We start from the raw sequence: 14,725 nt of genomic DNA, 5'->3' as shown, positions 1-14,725 counted from the left end.
TAATCCTCCCTAACTCAGAGCTGTCCTGTTGACTCGTACCGGTCTGTGACCCCACCCCTCCTTTCCATATGATCCCTGATGTCAATAACATGTTCTGACAGTATTTACATGTCCGGCACCTTCTCTCTCTCTCTCCCTGATGTCAACAACATGTTCTGACAGTATTTACATGTCCGGCACCTTCTCTCTCTCTCTCCCTGATGTCAACAACATGTTCTGACAGTATTTACACGTCCGGCACCTTCTCTCTCTCTCTCTCTCTCTCCCTGATGTCAACAACATGTTCTGACAGTATTTACATGTCCGGCACCTTCTCTCTCTCTCTCTCTCCCGCCGTGACATCATCAAGGATGTTTGAAGTTTATAGGTCAAAACCCATCAGTTGACATGAAGATAGACTGCAAAAATATTTCCTTAAAATCATGATGGATGTTACATTGCCTGTCCCATTTCCTTATAATCATGATGGATGTTACATTGCCTGTCCCATTTCCTTAAAATCATGATGGATGTTACATTGCCTGTCCCATTTCCTTATAATCATGATGGATGTTACATTGCCTTTCCCATTTCCTTAAAATCATGATGGATGTTACATTGCCTGTCCCATTTCCTTAAAATCATGATGGGTGTTACATTGCCTGTCCCATTTCCTTAAAATCATGATGGATGTTACATTGCCTGTCCCATTTCCTTAAAATCATGATGGATGTTACATTGCCTTTCCCATTTCCTTAAAATCATGATGGATGTTACATTGCCTTTCCCATTTCCTTAAAATCATGATGGATGTTACATTGCCTTTCCAATTTCCTTAAAATCATGATGGGTGTTACATTGCCTGTCCCATTTCCTTAAAATCATGATGGATGTTACATTGCCTGTCCCATTTCCTTAAAATCATGATGGATGTTACATTGCCTGTCCCATTTCCTTAAAATCATGATGGATGTTACATTGCCTGTCCCATTTCCTTATAATCATGATGGATGTTACATTGCCTGTTCCATTTCCTTAAAATCATGATGGATGTTACATTGCCTGTCCCATTTCCTTAAAATCATGATGGATGTTACATTGCCTGTCCCATTTCCTTTAAAACATGATGGATGTTACATTGCCTGTCCCATTTCCTTAAAATCATGATGGATGTTACATTGCCTGTCCCATTTCCTTTAAATCATGATGGATGTTACATTGCCTGTCCCATTTCCTTAAAATCATGATGGGTGTTACATTGCCTGTCCCATTTCCTTATAATCATGATGGATGTTACATTGCCTGTCCCATTTCCTTAAAAACATGATGGGTGTTACATTGCCTGTCCCATTTCCTTAAAATCATGATGGATGTTACATTGCCTGTCCCATTTCCTTAAAACATGATGGATGTTACATTGCCTGGGGTTATGGTTATGGTTATGGTTAGGGTTATGGTTAGGGTTATGGTTAGGGTTATGGTTAGGGTTGGGGTTGGGGTTAGGGTTAGGGTTGGGGTTAGGGTTAGGGGTAGGGTTAGGGTTATGGTTATGGTTGGGGTTAGGGGTTAGGGTTATGGTTAGGGTTAGGGTTATGGTTATGGTTAGGGTTATGAAATATGACTGAATGAAAAGCTTTTCTTGTGAGACTCTGCCTCCGTCTCTGATGGACAAAATGTATTACATTTCCCGCTGTACTGCAGCGCCAGCTGTGCCATCAGAGTCCTGGGTTCGAGCCCAGGCTCTGTCGTAACCGGCCGCGACCGGGAGGTCCGTGGGGCGACGCACAATTGGCCTAGCGTCGCCCGGGTTAGGGAGGGCTTGGTCGGTAGGGGTGTCCTTGTCTCATCGCGCACCAGCGACTCCTGTGGCGGGCTGGGCGCAGTGTACGCTAGCCAAGGCGGCCAGGTGCACGGTGTTTCCTCCGGCGCATTGGTGCGGCTGGCTTCCGGGTTGGATGTGCGCTGTGTTAAAGAAGCAGCGGCATGGTTGTTTGTGTATCGGAGGACGCATGACTTTCAATCTTCGTCTCTCCCGAGCCCGTACGGGAGTTGTAGCGATGAGACAAGATAGTAGCTACTACAACAATTGGATACTACGAAAAAGGGGTAAAATTCAAAAAAAAAAAAAAAATGTATTACATTTCCTACTCTAACAGGTCAAATTAACTCCAACATACATATACTATATAGACCTTAAAGAACATGGTTTAATATATATATACTATATAGACCCTCTTAAGTCTACCCCTTCCTTTTTCGAACATTCTGTTAAAAATCGCGCAACTTTTCAGCGTCCTGCTACTCATGCCAGGAATATAGTATATGCATATGATTAGTATGTGTGGATAGAAAACACTCTGAAGTTTCTAAAACTGGTTAAATCACGGCTGTGACTATAACAGATCGTGTGTTTCATTGAAAAACGCAAGTAAAACTGCTCTCTGAAAGCTAAAAATAATTTCCATAAGTCACTTTCATGGGTTGTTAAAAGGGCACAAAATTTAATATCGACCTGCATGCAATTCATACAGATTCCACACGATGTCGCCATTGTCGTCATTTTCAATTGAGTTTTTTGTTGGAAAATCCAACTAACTGGATTCCGTTTCTTCCGGTCTCCACCAGGATGTTTTCAATGTGCACATTGGCAGCCATTGATTTGCAGACGAGGAGCTATTGAATATACATCGCCCTGTAATCATTTTGATAGATTATAAACGTTTACTAATACCTAAAGTTGGATTACAAAAGTATTTCGAAGTGTTTTGTGAAAGTTTATCGTCGACTTTTTTAATTTAAAAAAATGACGCAGCGTTTAAAAACGATGTTTTTTTCTGAATGACACAGCTTCCATAGAAAGCTATTTTGGGTATATATGGACCGATTTAAACGAAAAAAAGACCCAATAGTGATGTTTATGGGGCATATAGGAGTGCCAAGAAAGAAGCTCGTCAAAGGTAATGAATGTTTTATATTTTATTTCTGCGTTTTGTGTAGCGCCGGATAAGCAAAGTCTTTGTTTACGTCGCATTCAGGCATTTTGGGGTGTTGCATGCTATCAGATAATAGCTTCTCATGCTTTCGCCAAAAAGCATTTTAAAAATCTGACTTGTTGGCTAGATTCACAACGAGTGTAGCTTTAATTCAATACCCTGCATGTGAATTTTGATAAAGGTTTGAGTTTTAACGAGTACATTTAGCATTTAGCGTAGCGCATTTGCATTTCCAGGTGTCTACTTGAGACATCTGCGTCTCAAGTAGGAGCAAGAAGTTAAAGAACATGGTTTAATATATATATACTATATAGACCTTAAAGAACATGGTTTAATATATATATACTATATAGACCTTAAAGAACATGGTTTAATATATATATATATATATATATATATATATATATATATATATATATTATATATAGACCTTAAAGAACATGGTTTAATATATATATACTATATAGACCTGAAAGAACATGGTTTAATATATATACTATATAGACCTGAAAGAACATGGTTTAATATATATATATATATATATATATATATATATATATATATATATATATATATACTATATAGACCTTAAAGAACATGGTTTAATATATATATACTATATAGACCTGAAAGAACATGGTTTAATATATATACTATATAGACCTTAAAGAACATGGTTTAATATATATACTATATAGACCTGAAAGAACATGGTTTAATATATATACTATATAGACCTGAAAGAACATGGTTTAATATATATATACTATATAGACCTGAAAGAACATGGTTTAATATATATATACTATATAGACCTGAAAGAACATGGTTTAATATATATACTATATAGACCTGAAATAACATGGTTTAATATATATACTATATAGACCTGAAAGAACATGGTTTAATATATATATACTATATAGACCTGAAAGAACATGGTTTAATATATATATACTATATAGACCTGAAAGAACATGGTTTAATATATATACTATATAGACCTGAAAGAACATGGTTTAAAATATATATATACTATATAGACCTGAAAGAACATGGTTTAATATATATACTATATAGACCTGAAAGAACATGGTTTAATATATATATACTATATAGACCTTAACAGAACATTGTTTCATTTGGAAATGACTCACTTTATTGTTCATGTTTCTGACATCAGTGTGCTGCTTACAGTTTAGCTTCCTCCTCTGTCCCCATAATGGACTCAAACTAGTGATCCTCTGCTTCTCAACACATGTGACCGCTCTCCTTGACAATGAACCGATGGAGCTATAGAAAAGGTACCAGTTGGACAGCTCCATCTGTGACGTTTCAAGCTGTGGAGTGAGTTTACGGCACGTTCTCACCTCCGTTACACATGTTCAGGTTGACTTTCCCACGGAATCGACCATATACACTACCAGTCAACAGTTAGGACACACAACTACTCATTCAAGGGTTTTTCTTCGTTTTTACTATTTTATAAATTGAATAATAGTAGTGAAGACATCAAAACTATGAAATAACACTTATGGAATCATACAGTAACCAAAAGTGTTAAACTAATTATTCAAAGTAGCCACCCTTTGCCTTGCACACTCTTGGCCTTCTCTCAACCAGCTTCATGAGGAAGTCACCTGGAATGCATTTCAATTAATTAACAGATGTGCCTTGGTAATTTGTGTAATTTCTTTCCTTCTTAATGCGTTTGAGCCAATCAGTTGTGTTGTGACAAGGTAGGGTGGTGTATAGAAGACCAAGTCCATATTATGGCAAGAACAGTTCAAATAAGCAAAGAGAAACGACAGTCCATCATTACTTTAAAGACATGAAGGTCAATCAAGAAAATTACGAACTTCGAAAGTTTCTTCAAGTACAGTCGCAAAAACAATCAGGCGCTATGATGAAACTGGCTCTCATGAGGACCTCCACAGGAAAGGAAGACCCAGAGTTACCTCTGCTATGATGAAACTGGCTCTCATGAGGACCTCCACAGGAAAGGAAGACCCAGAGTTACCTCTGCTATGATGAAACTGGCTCTCATGAGGACCTCCACAGGAAAGGAAGACCCAGAGTTACCTCTGCTATGATGAAACTGGCTCTCATGAGGACCTCCACAGGAAAGGAAGACCCAGAGTTACCTCTGCTATGATGAAACTGGCTCTCATGAGGACCTCCACAGGAAAGGAAGACCCAGAGTTACCTCTGCTGCAGAGGATCATTTTGTTTGAGTTACCAGCCTCAGAAATTGCAGCCCAAATAAAAGCTTCAGAGTTCAAGTAACAGACACATTCTCAACAACATCTGTTCAGAGGAGACTGCGTGAATCAGGCCTTAATGGTCGAATTGCTGCAAAGAAACTACTACTAAAGGACACCAATAATAAGAAGAGACTTGCTTGGGCCAAGAAACACGAGCAATAAACCTTAGACCTGTGTAAATCTGTCCTTTGGTCTGATGAATCCAAATTTGAGATTGGGTTCAAACCGCCACGTCTTTGTGAGACGCAGAGTAGAATGATCTCTGCATGCGTGGTTCCCACCGTGAAGCATGGAGGAGGGGGTGTGATGGTGTGGGGGTGCTTTGCTGATGACACTGTCAATGATTTTTTTGAATTCATTGCACACTTAACCAGGTTGGCTACCACAGCGATACACCACCCCGTCTGGTTTTGGCTTAGTGGGACTATCATTTGTTTTTCAATGGGACAATGACCCAAAACACACCTCCAGGCTGTGTAAGGGCAATTTGACCAACGAGAGTGATTGAATGCTGCATCAGATGTCTTGGCCTCCACAATCACCCAACCTCAACCCATTTGAGATGAAGTGAAGGAAAGCAACCAATAAGTGCTTAACATATGTGGGAACTCCTTCAAGACGTTTGGAAAAAAGCATTTCAGGTGAAGCTGGTTGAGAGAATGCCAAGAGCGTGCAAAGCTGTCATCAAGGCAAAGGGGGGCTACTTTGAATAATCTCAAATATAAAATATACTTTGATTTGTTTAACACTTTTTTGGTTTCTACATGATTCTGTATGTGTTACTTCGTAGTTTTGATGTCTTCACCATTATTCTAAAATGTGGAAAATAGCAAAAAAGAAAAACCCTTGAATGAGGAGGTGTGTCCAACCTTTTGACTGGTACTATATACAGTGGAGGTCAGAAGTTGACATACAATTTAGCCAATCTTACCTGCCTAACCACTACTTACCTAATTTAGCACCACCTAGTGCCCTAACCAAAATACAGGGGTGGGGGGGGGTCCACCCAGGTCTTACCTAGTGTGCCTAGACAGTAAATGTACTACGGGTATATGGATGCCCGCGGGCCTCTTGCCTAAGCACTCCCTAGGTGCCTTCCCCTTCCCCCCTGGGAACAAATTAAACACTTCACAAACACACAGAAACACAGGACATCAAATAGGCTATGACTGAGCAACAAACTCACACAGAACCTACCTAGTTGCTCCCATCTACAACTAACATAATACATACCAACTGCCTGAGAAACAACCAACATATGCTATAACCATCAGCCTCCTCTCTCAGCAATCATCTTTCTTCAATGAGCTCTCAGCAATCATCTTTCTTCAGTGAGCTCTCAGCAATCATCTTTCTTCAATGAGCTCTCAGCAATCATCTTTCTTCAATGAGCTCTCAGCAATCATCTTTCTTCAATGAGCTCTCAGCAATCATCTTTCTTCAATGAGCTCTCAGCAATCATCTTTCTTCAATGATCTCTCTTCCAAACAGAACAATGGCTTTCATATAGCTTCTGAAGGAATGGGTAATTGGAGACAGCTGCATCTTGACAAGGGGGCGGGGTCAGTTCCAATTAGCCATGGAGTCGACCAATCAGCTGCTTAGGGGATTTCAGGAAGCCGTCCTGAAACACACATAACAAACCACAACCCAGAAACTGGGGAACGTAACAATCACCACTTTATTTTAAGAATGTGAAATGTCAGAATAATAGTCACATTCCCAGTGGGTCAGAAGTTTACATGCACTCAATTACTATTTGGTAGCATTGCCTTTAAATAGTTTTTCTTGGGTCACATGTTTCAGGTAGCCTTCCACAAGCTTCCCACAATAAGTTGAGTGAATTTTGGCCCATTCCTCCTGCCAGAGCGGGTGTAACAGAGACAGGTTTGTAGGCCTCCTTGCTCGCACACACTTTTTCAGTTCTGCCCACAAATGTTCTATAGGATTGAGGTCAGGGCTTTGTGATGGCCACTCCAATACCTTGAATTTGTTGTCCTTAAGCCATTTTGCCACACCTTTGGAAGTATGTTTGGGGTCGTCGTCCATTTTGGAAGATCCGTTTGCCACCAAGCTTTAACATCCTGATTGATGTCTTGAGATGTTACTTCAATATATCCACATAATTGTCCTGCCTCATGATGCCATCTATTTTGTGAAGTTCACCAGTCCCTCCTGCAGCGAAGCACCCCCACAACATGATGCTGCCACCCCCCGCGCTTCACAGTTGGGATGGTGTTGTTCGGCTTGCAAGCCCCCCCCTTTTTTCCTCCAAACGCAACGATGGTCATTATGGCCAAACGGTTCTACTTTTGTTTCATCAGACCAGAGGACATTTCTCCAAAATGTACGACCTGTTTCGCAGCCGGCCATGACCGGGAGAGCCATGAGGTGATGCACAATTGGCCAACAACCAGCGTCGTCCTGGTTGGGGGAGGGTTTGCCCAGTTGGGGTGTCCTTGTCCCATCACGCTCTAGCGACTCCTGTGGCGGCTGGGCACATGCACGCTGTTACGGTCGCCAGGTGTACAGTGTTTCCTCCAACACGTTGGTGTGGCTGGCTTCCGGGTTGGCTCTTGACGTTCGCCTCTCCCGAGATATTACAGGAGTTGCAGCGAGGAGACAAGACTGTAAACTAGCAATTTACAAAAAAGTTGTTTATAATAATATATATTTTAATCTGCCCCAAATATTTCATTATTTTTACTTTACCCGAAATATCATGACATTAGTGATTAGTCAAAATGTTAAAGATTTTTGAACAGCAATGTGTCGAACCCTTGAGACAACGGGGAGATGTTACTGATGTGGTTTGTGTCTGTCTCCAATGTAAAACACGTTTTGGACTTCCACACAAAATTACTTCTTTAGTTATTATATGTTTAAGGAAGTGTGTAGGTCACATTCTGTATCATACAGCTATGAAGGTTATATATTTAGAACCACCTGCTGATTGGAATCCAGCGACTTCTGTGTCTTCAGTGTCCTAGAACTGTCCAGGTTTTTGTGTTCTGACTTCTAAAACAGAATGAATAAGTAATGTAAACTAAACAAATTACTAGGAAGCTCTACAACATAATCTGCTTTAAAATCACACCAAGATTGTTTTAAATTATGAAATGTTTGAGGGATCTGATTTGGATTTAACCTCATTGCAAGGCGGTTTTATCATGTGGAGGTTTCATTCAGGGCTCTCTTTAAATAAACACTGTCTTTGGCAGGAGAAAAACCAAACTCGGGGGAACAAGAGACATCCAAACCAGCAAGACGACACCTCTGCTCCCAGATTGGAAAGAGTTTTACCAAGTTAGGAAGCCTGAAAGCTCATGAGCGAATACACTCAGGGGAGAAGCCTTACCACTGCTACCATTGTGGAACTAGGTTTACCAAGTTAGGAAGCCTGAAAAGACATGAGAGGATACACACCGAAGCGAAGCCTTTCCATTGCACCCTGTGTGGAACGAGTTTTAACCTTTTAGGAAATCTGAAAAGACACGAGAGAATACATACAGGGGAGAAGCCTTTCCATTGCGCCCAGTGTGGAAAGCGTTTTAGCTTGTTAGGGAACCTGCAATCTCATGAGCGAATACACACAGGGGAGAAGCCATACCATTGCGCCCAGTGTGGAAATAGTTTTAGCGAATTAGGACACCTGAAAGTGCATGAGCGAATCCACACAGGTGAGAAGCCTTACAAATGCTCCCAGTGTGTAAAGAGATTTAGCCACTTAGGAAACCTGAATGAACACATGAGACTGCACACAGGAGAGAAGCCTTACCACTGCATCCAGTGTGGAAAGGGATTTAGCCACTTAGGAAGCCTGAAAGCTCATGAGCGAATACACACAGGGGAGAAGCCTTTCCATTGCACCCATTGTGGAAAGAGTTTTAGCCAGTTAGTTAACATGAAAAGACATCAGCGGATACACACGGGAGCAAAGCCACACCATTGCTCCCAGTGTGGAAAGAGGTTTAGCCAGCCAGGAAAGCTGAAAGCTCATGAGCGAATACACACAGGGGAGAAGCCTTTCCATTGCTCCCAGTGTGGAAAGAGTTTTATGCGGTTAGACACCCTCAAAACTCATGAGCGAATACACACGGGGGAGAAGCCATACCATTGTGCCCAGTGTGGTGAGAGTTTTAGCCAGTCAGGAATCCTGAAAGCTCATGAGCGAACACATACAGGGGAGAAGCCTTTCAATTGCTCCCAGTGTGCAAAGCGTTTTACCCATTTAGGAAATCTGAAAGAACATGTGAGACTGCACACAGGGGAGAAATCTTACAAGTGCTCAGACTGTGGGAAAACATATTGCTCATCACAGTCACTTAAACGTCATGTGAGAATCCACACAGGAGAAAATATTTACTTATCCTAGTGTGTAAATTGATATTTCACATCACATTGACTTAAAATTCATCAGAGAACATACACAGTGCTCCCATTGTCTTATATTGTTGACTGAGAATGGGTTTACTTGTTTATACCATATGAAATTAAATTAATAATTGTACCAAGTATACTCAAACATATATTTGTATGTTTTTATTAGAAAACATTAATTGAATATGGAGTTGTCAGTTTCAATGTAGGATAGATCAGGTTCCATGTGTTTAAATTGTCCTTTTTTAAACTCTGTGTGTGTTTATCTGGGTGTCATTCCTCCAGCACCACAGATTAATTAACAAGTGATATCTGGATGTGATGCATTTGTTCCATTGTTGACATTTGCATTGTTGGCCCACTGATGATTTAATGAAATGAAAATGTTCAGACTCTGTAATGGAAAATGTTAATTGTTTGTGTGTCCACATAACTGAGTATGTGACTAACCTTGTGAAACTGTCCTATTATAATCTCCTGTTCTTGGGAGTATCATCCTGTGTTGCAAACCAATTTGCACCTGTGTCCTTGTATGAATAAAGTCCCGCCCAGGAACAGGAAACTATAAAGATATGTGCTCATCACCCAATGCTTCAGGAAATCAGACTGTCTACACTGCGCTGTGTAACTGTTATTCTCTCTGAGCTCAGAAATAAAGAATCTTGGTTTGACTTGGACTCCAGCAGATCCTTATTTTATAACATCCACCACAACTCTCCCAAGGATTGCTGTTAAGTAATGTAAACATTGCAGTAATTACCAGGAAGCTCTACATTGGTTTTAAAATCACACTAAGATTGTTAAAACCGGCCTCAGGTTATTGAGAGATCTGATTTAGGATTTACCCTCGTAGCAAGGTTGTTTTATCATGTGGTTTCATTCTGGTCTCTATTTAAAAATAACACTGTCTTTGGCAGGAGAAAGACCAGACACAGAGGATCCAGAGCCAGGGACGTCCAAACCAGCAAGACGACACCAGTGCTCCCACTGTAGAAAGGGTTGTAACCGGTTATGGGACCTGAAACAACATGAGAAAATACACACAGGGGAGAAGCCTTACCACTGCTCCCAATGTGGAAAGAATTTTAACGATTTAGGGAACTTGAAACAACATGAGAGAATACACACAGGGGAGAAGCCTTACCACTGCTCCCAGTGTGGAAAGTGTTTCAACCAGTCAGGGCAGCTGAATCGACATGAGAGAATACACACAGGAGAGAAGCCGTACTACTGCTCCAAGTGTGGAAAGAGTTTCAAACGACCTTGTCATCTGAAACGGCATGAGAGTATACACACAGGGGAGAAGCCTTACCACTGCTCCCAATGTTTAAAGAGTTTCAAACGTCCTTGTCATCTGAAACGGCATGAGAGAATACACACAGGGGAGGAGCCTTACCACTGCTCCCATTGTGGAAAGAGTTTCAAACGGCCTTGTCATCTGAAACACCATGAGAGAATACACACAGGGGAGAAGCCTTATCACTGCTCCCAGGGTGCAAAGTGTTTGCCCATTTAGGAAGCCTGAAGGAACAGATGAGACCTCACACAGGGCGGAGAATGCTTACAAAAGCCCAGACTGTGGGAAAACATATTACTCATCACAGTCACTTAAATGTCATGAGATAATCCACACAGAAGAGAATAATTACTTGTATATTGATATTTCACATCTCATTGACTTAAAATTCATCAGAGAACATACACAGTGCTCCCGTTGTCTTATATTGTTGACTGACAATGTGTTTACCTGTCTTTACCAGATGAAATTAAATGGTACAGGGTATACTCAAACATATATTTGTATGTTTTTATCAGAAAACATGAATTGAATATGGAGTCTGTCAGTTTGAATATAAAGAAGATCAGGTTCCTTCTTTTAAACGGTCCTTTTTTTAAACTCTTTGTGTGTGTTTATCTGGGTGTGTCATTCCTCCAGCACAACAGATAATCAAGTGATATTTGGATGTGATGCATTTGTTCCATTGTTGACATTTGCATTGTTGGCCCACTGATGATTTAATGAAATGAAAATGTTCAGACTCTGTAATGGAAAATGTTAATTGTTTGTGTGTCCACATAACTGAGTATGTGACTAACCTTGTGAAACTGTCCTATTATAATCTCCTGTTCTTGGGAGTATCATTCTGTGTTGCAAACCAATTTGCACCTGTGTCCTTGTATGAATAAAGTCCCGCCCAGGAACAGGAAACTATAAAGATATGTGCTCATCACCCAATGCTTCAGGAATTCAGACTGTCTACACTGCGCTGTGTAACTCTGTTATTCTCTCTGAGCTCAGAAATAAAGAATCTTGGTTTGACTTGGACTCCAGCAGATCCTTATTTTATAATATCCACCACAACTCTCCCAAGGATTGCTGTTTATCATTGTCTCAATGAAGAGTTCCTCTTTCGACTTTCCTGGGGGCATTTACAAGCCTCCCACTGGTTGAATAAACGTTACCCGAATGATGAGATTATTATTTTATTTGTCAAATGGCAACCAAGCATCGATCATCATGTCACCAGAATAAGAACCTCAAAATGTATTGGAAAGGAGCATCAAGCTCATCACATGCACTTTCAGCACTCTGTGAAGTTCATAACTTATTTCATCTGTAGCCTAATAAACTACATGGTTTCTCAAGTCATAGTGGGAGGACCACACAACATATCATGTGACTCCAAGTTAACTAAGATGTGATTGTTATCATTAAGGAGTTTCCACAGCCATTTCTCGCTTAGACATTTTTACTGTCACAAATATACAAACAAATTGTCAAACGAAGTAACAAATCATCTGTCAGCATTTATAAAAGTGTACAGGCAAATCCTGTTTCCATCAGCCCAGTCATTACTTTTGAAATGGTTGGATCAATATCCACCTTCATGATGTGGATGAATTCTGATTTGGAATGTCTGAGTAGTTCTATCTGATGTCATAATACACTCTGATAATCAAGTGATATTTGGAATGTCTGAGTAGTTCTATATGATGTCATAATTCACCCCTCTAATAATCAAGTGATATTTGGAATGTCTGAGTAGTTCTATCTGATGTCATAATACACCCCTCTGATAGTGATACATTTGCTCCATTGTTTCCATGTCAGTTGGTTTCCCACTCTGATGATTTATATCTGACAGAGGGGCTTTAAATGAATAGTATGGTGACATCTTAGTGTGTCTTTAAATAGGATTATTAATCATAAACTCCTATAGCAACAATACACTGCAGCTTTGACATCAAGATGAGAATGGTCTGATGGGTGGTGGTGCTACTCTATAGGTAAGGCTGTCCAATATGAATGTTCAATACACACAATAGGTTGATCAGTAGCCAGTTATTCTCAAACCTGTTACGAAAAAAAAGAGACTTATTTTTAAATCGTATATCTTAGGTGTTCCATAGAAAGTATCTGTGAGGGGGAAAATTGTGTTTATACGCTAACATCCAAGCTAAAATCGCCTGCTTATGGAATTTGGCCAATTTTACTAGGATTTTATCAACATTAAAATTACATCAAAGCAAAAATTCTAAACCACTAACAGAGTCAAATAAATACTAAGGGCATGACATTCCAAATACTGTTCTGGTTCTTAATATACTTCAGAATCCAATTTATTTTAAAAGTATTATTTAGAGTATTGAAATCTAAAAGACCTCCTTGTTCTTGGGTATTAGTGAGAATATCTTTCCGTAGATAGTGCGCGCTAAGTAGCGTTTCGATTGGTGACGTCACTTGCTCTGACACCCTGCAGTAGTGGTTCCCCTTGAAGTAGTGGTTCCCGCTTTTGTGGAGCGATGGGTAACGATGTTTCGTGGGTGACTGATGTTGATGCGTGCAGAGGGTCCCTGGTTCGCGCCCGGGTATGGGCGAGGGGACATATTAAAGTTATACATACTGTTACACAGTATCAATGTAACACATTTGCTAATTTAACAAGCAAATTACGTTTAAATGAACCAGTAGATAGCGTTTTGAATATAATTATGTTTACCTAAGAGTAAATACACAAGATTGGTCTAAAGAGCTTCAATGTTTTGGTTTTAGGTTTGCTCGCAAAGCACAGCGTGTTTCAATCAGAAGCCTTTTGTCGCTGTTGAAGAAGTCCTCCTGTCACGTCCACTAGATTATACGTCACGCAAGAAGCATCACCTGAAAAACTCATATCGCCATCTGCTGACTGGAGGGGGTAACGCAGACTGGAAAATATGAACTACAATGTTCAGTCTGGCAAACAATGTCATAAGAAGTCATTACATTTTTGTTCTGACTTGCGCTGTAAACTGTGGGACCTTATATAGACAGGTGTGTGCCTTTCCAAATCATGTCCAATCAATTGAATTTACCACAGGTGGACTCCAATCAAGTTGTAGAAACATCTCAAGGATGATCAATGGAAACAAGATGCACCTGAGCTCAATTTAAATTCTAAATCTAAATTGAAATAGCAAAGGGTCTGAATACTTATGTAAATCAGTTATTTTTGTTTAAAAATACATACAGTGCCTTGCGAAAGTATTCGGCCCCCTTGAACTTTGCGACCTTTTGCCACATTTCAGGCTTCAAACATAAAGATATAAAACTGTATTTTTTTGTGAAGAATCAACAACAAGTGGGACACAATCATGAAGTGGAACGACATTTATTGGATATTTCAAACTTTTTTAACAAATCAAAAACTGAAAAATTGGGCGTGCAAAATTATTCAGCCCCCGTAAGTTAATACTTTGTAGCGCCACCTTTTGCTGCGATTACAGCTGTAAGTCGCTTGGGGTATGTCTCTATCAGTTTTGCACATCGAAAGATGCAAAACAGCTCGAGCTCAGTGAGGTTGGAAGGAGAGCATTTGTGAACAGCAGTTTTCAGTTCTTTCCACAGATTCTCGATTGGATTCAGGTCTGGACTTTGACTTGGCCATTCTAATGTAACAGATGTGAAACGGCTAGCTTAGTTAGCGTGGGCGCTAAATAGCGTTTCAATCAGTGACGTCACTTGCTCTGAGACCTTGAAGTAGTTTACCTTGCTCTGCAAGGGCCACGGCTTTTGTGGAGCGATGGGTAACGACGCTTCGAGGGTGACTGTTGATGTGTGCAGAAGGTCCC

The 14,725-nt window shown here is 40.2% G+C and overlaps 2 protein-coding genes across 2 annotated transcripts in view; one reads left to right on the top strand and one right to left on the bottom strand.

Annotated features, from left to right (window-relative positions):
• The window catches only part of LOC139370046 (zinc finger protein 850-like), a 125,531-nt gene that overhangs the window by 1,071 nt on the left and 109,735 nt on the right, over nucleotides 1–14,725 (top strand). The window contains exons 3-4 of the mRNA XM_071109352.1: nucleotides 8,458–9,570; nucleotides 10,645–11,094. Of these exons, the coding sequence (XP_070965453.1) occupies nucleotides 8,458–9,570; nucleotides 10,645–11,094 (1,563 nt within the window). The remainder of the gene's footprint in view (nucleotides 1–8,457; nucleotides 9,571–10,644; nucleotides 11,095–14,725) is intronic.
• Nucleotides 1–14,725, bottom strand: part of LOC139370061 (zinc finger protein 665-like) — a 166,186-nt gene that overhangs the window by 95,857 nt on the left and 55,604 nt on the right. The window lies entirely within an intron of this gene.

The sequence above is a fragment of the Oncorhynchus clarkii genome, chromosome 17, assembly GCF_045791955.1.
Source record: "Oncorhynchus clarkii lewisi isolate Uvic-CL-2024 chromosome 17, UVic_Ocla_1.0, whole genome shotgun sequence".
Lineage (NCBI taxonomy): Eukaryota > Metazoa > Chordata > Actinopteri > Salmoniformes > Salmonidae > Oncorhynchus > Oncorhynchus clarkii.
This window is presented reverse-complemented; position numbering and strand designations above follow the sequence as displayed.